Consider the following 6552-nt stretch of genomic DNA (forward strand, 5'->3'; position numbering starts at 1 on the left):
CGATAAAATGTAGTGAAACACAGTTATATGACAAAATACAGAATATTTAAAATAATTATGTTGTAGAACAATAATAAATTAAGGAATAAGACATAAAGTGGTGGAGGTGTAGCTTGCCCGCGCCTACTTGTAGTTCGCGGCCACGTAGAGTCCCAGCCAACTAGCAGCCAGTGGCTCACATGCTTTAAGTGGTGAGTGTTGGCGGAGCATTTAAACCTCGCTCTGCACAAAATGTACGAATTTTGCCATCGAAAAGGCAAATTTGCGTAAAAATATCAAAAGTCCAGTCATCGTATTTATGTCGCATTTATTAGCGCACATTGCATCTATATCGCATTTTTCGCATTTGCGATTTTCATACATCTCTAGTAATGATTAGTAAAAGGATATTAGTCTGTATAATTATTATTATTTCCGACCAATGCTAAGTATTGTGAATGATCAAGGCCTTTATTTCAGGTATCCGGGCAACAAGAATCAAATGTATAGTCCACATCCATCAGGGCAGTTTCTGTGGGTAGGTCGTGTGTCAGCCATTGTGAATTTACAGCCTCATGCTCCTTCTCAGGATCCCATTACCCTCACTGCCGCCTTCCCTGCACCAGGAACTTACAATCTTGCCTCCCGATTATCGGTATCCTGTAGACAATGTGTGGACAGGAAGGAAAAGAGTGTAACTCAAGTGTCATCTGACAAGCCTCAAACTGCTCTGGAGAGTGAAAAAGTGCCCATGGAAGGATCTGTTGATTTTGGAAGCCTGGATTTGAGGACTCACTTAGGTAAAGAAGCTGTTACTCAGGTGTGGAGAGTTGAATCTGCTGTTGTTGTAATTGGTGCTTAGTACCCTCATTGTGGGAGTAAGTAAAGTTAATTTAATGAACTGACATTAATGTCAATTATGAGAGTAAATACTAAATTAACACCGTCATGCCACAACCTTGGAAGGTTGCTGACGTTGATAGAGGTGATGTAATGAGTAACCATATGCTATGTATGGTTTACTCTGTGTATGTCACGACAGTGGTCAGCTGTCTTATTTTTTGTTCCATGAGAGGTCTGTAAATTTAATCTTGTTATAGTTTATGTGAAATGCATGATTGTATTTCATGTCTTAAGAACTGATTGGAACAAAGACACTAATTTTACTCATTGCATAGTATATTTATGTTACCGGTTGAGAGGCCTGGCATGTATATTTCAGTAAGGTATTAATGTGGTCACATTCATATTATTTTTCACGTATTGATTTTGTAATTATATATTTATTCCTGTGATAAGCCTTTACTGGGAATTATGTGAGTACCATACATTTAAAATTAAATTTATGATAGAATTTTCTTTTTTGACCTGTGACTTAGGCTGTAATTATTGCTGATTCTTTCTCTGCCCCAATTGTTTGTACACACTTGTATTATTGATTGGGAAGTGTGCTGAAAAGAAATGAAAATTGTGATACATTGTTGACTCAGCTAGGTACTGCTAAATTAAGGAGCACTATTCAGTTAAGGGAAGAATAGGAAGATATAATTATTGAAGGAGATATGGCTGTTGTGTCGAGGTATATTTTTAAAGTTTATCAGTGTGGGGTCATTCCAGTTTTCATCTTATAAATGCCTACATATATGATTTTTGTTAAATGTGTAACTTAGTTTTTTAATGTTTTTCTTAAGAAGACAGTTGTAAATTGTCATAATGTACAAAAAGGTTCATAGCAAATAAATTTGTTTTGTTTTCATTAACGACTGTCCTTAGTAATACTCAGTCACTGCTCCTCTCCAAGAAATTCTACTCTTGTTTTCTTGCATTCTTGTATGTTGGTATGGTCATATTCTCATGTGATCTCTGGCATAATTAAACATAATTAGTTATGGTCTATAAAACATGTGTAGACACAGTTTTCCTCCTACACAGCTGGTCATGTTATCGTTCTTGTTTTGTGCCCCTTGTTGTTTATGTATTTCCCAAAAAGTAGAAAAGAAGTTAATTTGAACTGGTTGTTGAATTTTCATTAGCTTGATTTGTCTTCTGTTTTGAATGTTTTTTTTTTCAAATGTTATATTGCTGCATCATTTCTGTTCTTATGTACTGGATTTAAGGCTGATATTTCCCCTAGACAAAGCAAGTTAGTTGTCACATGGTATGTAGTTAAATTCAATTTTCCCTCTAAGAAATTAACTGGCATTACAGATGAAGTTGTCAAAACCATATATATGTTGAAGTCTCCCCTCAAAATCATAAGCATCTCGTTTAATGAGAGCCCATATTAGTTACTTCATTACAAGTTATTTATAAATACAACTACAGTGGAACCTCGTTAAAGCGAGTACGGGCTATAGCGACACCCCCGCTATTACGAGAGATAGCCGATGCACCGTCAATTGACCCTATAAGCAGCGTGTTGAAAAATTCGTTTTTACGAGACCCTTTTGGTGTTGGCTCTCCCCATAGCGAGGGTTTCACCGCCGGTAGACTTTCATCAAGACTCCTTAACCTCTGTAATTGCTAGCGATCTGTTAGAAATTAAGTTAATGGAGTGCTCAGTCTCAAATTTATGTGGTAAACTGTCGTTCGATAAATATAATGATTGACGAAACAATGCTTTGCATGATTTTTATTCAGTGCGGCGCTTATAAATTGTTTGAATAGTTAGTCGTTATTTGAGTAAGGAAATTTAGTGATGCCAAGAAACATCGCCTTTCGTCTGAATTTATGCTTACGTTTATCGGATAGATGTTTATCTGTCGCCGCACCAATCCTGTTCCTGTATATCTGTTCGCAACAGGTATATTGGCTATTATTTGCTCCACCTCCGGTAAAGCGACAATTCGCTATAGCGAGTGTTTATTAGTGCACCGTGGGGTGTCGTTATATCGAGGTTGCACTGTAATATAGAACAGGAGTATTAATAATAGATTTTTGAAATTCTTTCCCCTGTATCGATAGCAGCAAAACTGATATTTTTGGCTCCATATTTGCGATCAGTTATTATTGTTATTTCGGATATTGTATGGTTAACCTTTCTGATATTTTACTTGCTATGATGCCAATATTATTAGCTGTTGAACGATCCCTTCTCTGAATTTTAATCAAGATTTTTGCTTTGTTTTATGAAATTTTATTCCAAAGCTTTGGCTTGGTGGTACTTTATGGTAGGGATTGAACATAGCCATTTCATTTATGCCAGTGACATTTTTTCCTCCATTTGTGTGTTTTTGACCAAAAGCCAAAACCTCAAAAGGAAAATGATTTAAAAAATAGTCAATAAAAATAAAAATGAAGCAATTCAACTGGGATGTTCACTGGCAATGAGAATCAAAATTGCCGTTCATAAAAAGAATTAGGTAGATGGAAGGGAGAAATAATTCATACAGAAAAAAAAAACTTATTCATTTTGCCATTATTTCATATTAATAAAATCACGAATTTTTGCCTCTCTCAATTCATGAGTTAGTGATGTCACAAGAGTTCCAGTTTATAAACTGTATCAGGAAGAACCGCTTATTGTGGGAAGTCATTGCTCTTAAGGTATGAAAAATGGCGAAGCACCTGAGGAGAATACGCAAGCCAAGGACATTGGCGGATCTAGGGGGGGGGCACGGGGGTACGTGCCCCCTCAGACCCTTAAAAAATGGGCAGGACTTTTAATACCGTCCCGTTAACATTGCGTTCATTTTGTATTTCCGGGTTATCCTTGTGCCCCCCCAGAAAATCCTGGATACTGCCTTGTTTGTGCCCCCCCCCCAGAAAAAAATCCTGGATACTGCCTTGTTTGTGCCCCCCCAGAAAAAAATCCTGGATACTGCCTTGTTTGTGCCCCCCAGAAAAAAATCCTGGATCCGCCCCTGGCCAAGGAGTATCTGAGAAGTGATAAACCATGAGGCAGGATAGCGTGATGCCATCAACTTATTTGCAAAAGGGTTGAGGCCGTCGATTTTTCGCTGCGATTTCCTCAAGAAGTCTGCAATGGAATCAAAAAATGGAAATAGTACTGGCGTTAATTTTAATTGACAAAAAAAGACAAACACATATATTAATTGTTTCTTAAATTCGTCTTGAGAATGCGAAAAAATTTGTGTAGGCCCTTATGCTTTATTTAAACTTTCGCTGTATTTTAAAATGAAAAACATTGAGCAGGCCCGGAACTAGGGAAGGTCGAGGGTATGTGCTCCGTGCGGCAGGTTCCCAAAAGGCGGAAAAATTTGAGAAGTTCATTTCAAAAAGTTACCTAATTTTTCTAATTGAATTACCTAACAATAATTATAAATTTATAAATCATTAAACAATAATATCTACAAAAATTTATAATAACAAACATACGGTGCGTAATTTTAACGACCGCATCTCAAAAATATAGTTTATGGATGTATTATAGTTTAGGTTTGGGATAGGGGTAGGGAGGGAGCGATGGGGGATCAGGGGAGGGAGAGTGACATACTGATCTTTGGCAAAACTCCTAGTTCCGGCCCTGATGTTGAGTTTTATGCAATAGCTCCAAAATGTTATTTCCCAGCACCTGGGTATTTATACATTTTTCTCCCACTTCCGGGAATCAGTACCAGCACCGATTTAAATGATCGTAAGACCATGTGCATATTTGGGTGTGTTTTAGCGTAACACATTATCCTAAGTTAACGTCTGGTTCTTACTCGAAGTATTATGTACTTACATCCTTTATGTTATGCTTCTTTCAACTCGCTGGTGAAATGCTGGTTGCAGATCGCACCGCGCCTACCTGATAGTTACCGTTTACATATTTGTGGGTACCTCGTACGTGCAGCACTACTTTTAATGAAATCCTACATTGCTGAGTGCGTCTTCATTATTATTATTTCACTGATATTCCTTATTCCCCATTCGCGTATTGAATTTCCACGATCAAATTTGCATAAGACACATTGCCCATCGTTCCATCCATAAATCCTGTTCTCCTCCTCCCCCTTCATCGCTTACCCTCCATTCTACCTTTATCACGTTCTTGATCATCCCTACTCAATACTAGATCCATCTGAAAACTCTTGCCTCCGACTTATCTCCTCGAAGCAGTTCCCTCTTCTCGCCCACCTGAATATGCATCGAGCATATGGGATCCGGTGCGGAAAGACTTACTCCGTGAACTTAGAAAAATAAAAAGGAAAACAGCGCAATTCGTGAAAAACTGCTACCGGCGCGGCGTGCAGAAAGCGTTACACCGATGTTAAACTAATTAGGTTGGGAGCCGCCAGAGACTCGGACGCTGCACGCTATAAGGCTTATATTACTCGAGCAATTGAGAATGGACGTATTGAAGTGCGTCACTGAGAGCATCGTATTAGAACCACACTGCATTTCCAGGTCTGACAGAAACGATGAATTAAAAGAGATATTTTACCGTTCTAATAGGTATGGGAAAATTGTTTTTCCCCCGTACGATAAAGGACTTCAATAAATGCTAGGCGTAATTTCGTGAGTGCGTTTCTTTTTCATGTGTTAATGGCTTGTGTCCTGACATCCCCCGCCACACGCCTACTGAGGCGACTTACGGGGTAGTATGTAGATATAGATGTCGAGCACTTCCTCTTCTCTATTCCTTTTGCTACCGTGATAGATTTTGTATTGCTGGAAGCTAGCGCTTGATGACCGTTCGACTGTTATCATAGTGGAAGGCATGGTTTGTTTTTCTTTATACTTTCACTGGAGACTTAAAAGACGGCCCTTTGTTCTCTGCTATTGGATTCTTCAATTAACTAGCTGTCCGATTTCACGCGGAGTTTATTATTTTTATTGCCTTAGAGAACGTAATCATATCAATGCTTACGGGCAGAAAATTCTCACGCACTCAGAGACGTTTTTATGACATATGAGCGATAAATTTCCGCTAATGATAATCTAAGCGTGTCGGCACGTGAATTCGCGTAACAATTCTTTTACCGTCTATTTTTCTCTTTCCCGTTGGTTCGGTGGGTTTAAGGTGGCGAAGGGAAACTGATTTGGAATTCTGGTGTAACTTCTATCTACTCCCAAGGTATAAAACTTTTTTGGAGGGGTGTGGTATTTGTATCGAATTACGTGTATTTCCATTAATTGGCCCCGAAGAGTTGGGTTCCAAAATTTGAAGCTCATTCTGGAGATGACCGAAAATTTTACTTTCTTGCTAAGAACTTTGCCAATAAGCATGAAATTATAGCATACATATAAGTTCATCGGAAGTAAACCCGGCAGAGATGCGTCCCGGCTCCTTTTATAGCTCCTTGCAACGCGATCGAAATAAGTTGTTTCAAAATATGCACTCTAACGACACACTACGAAGGGTCATATCTTCGTCGGAATGAAAATTTTCAAGCACGGCAAATTCCGATCGTACGGTCAACCAATCGGAATCAACCGTTAAGAATGAAAACCGATCGAAATAATTCCGATCAGTGTCAAGCCCAACCCTCCTAGGCGACGTGTGTTTGTAATGAAGCCACCCGTCGCCTTCTTGTCTCTCGCGCTTTGTCCAACTTTCTCAACCCGTTTCTTTTTTTACTCACTTTGCATTATTGCATTTGCCATACTTCACCCTTCTGCCTGTTC

The 6552-nt window shown here is 38.7% G+C and overlaps 1 protein-coding gene across 4 annotated transcripts in view; it reads left to right on the forward strand.

The window, feature by feature from the left end:
• Positions 1 to 1735, forward strand: part of LOC124165241 (trafficking protein particle complex subunit 8) — a 45182-nt gene extending 43447 nt beyond the window's left edge. For all 4 annotated transcript variants that reach the window (XM_046542563.1, XM_046542576.1, XM_046542571.1 and 1 more), the window contains one exon: positions 460 to 1735. In XM_046542563.1, coding sequence (XP_046398519.1) covers positions 460 to 841 — 382 coding nt within the window. In that variant the 3' untranslated portion in view covers positions 842 to 1735. The remainder of the gene's footprint in view (positions 1 to 459) is intronic.
• The last annotated feature ends 4817 nt before the right edge of the window (positions 1736 to 6552 follow it).

This window comes from Ischnura elegans, chromosome 1 (assembly GCF_921293095.1).
Source record: "Ischnura elegans chromosome 1, ioIscEleg1.1, whole genome shotgun sequence".
Taxonomy (NCBI): Eukaryota; Metazoa; Arthropoda; class Insecta; order Odonata; family Coenagrionidae; genus Ischnura; species Ischnura elegans.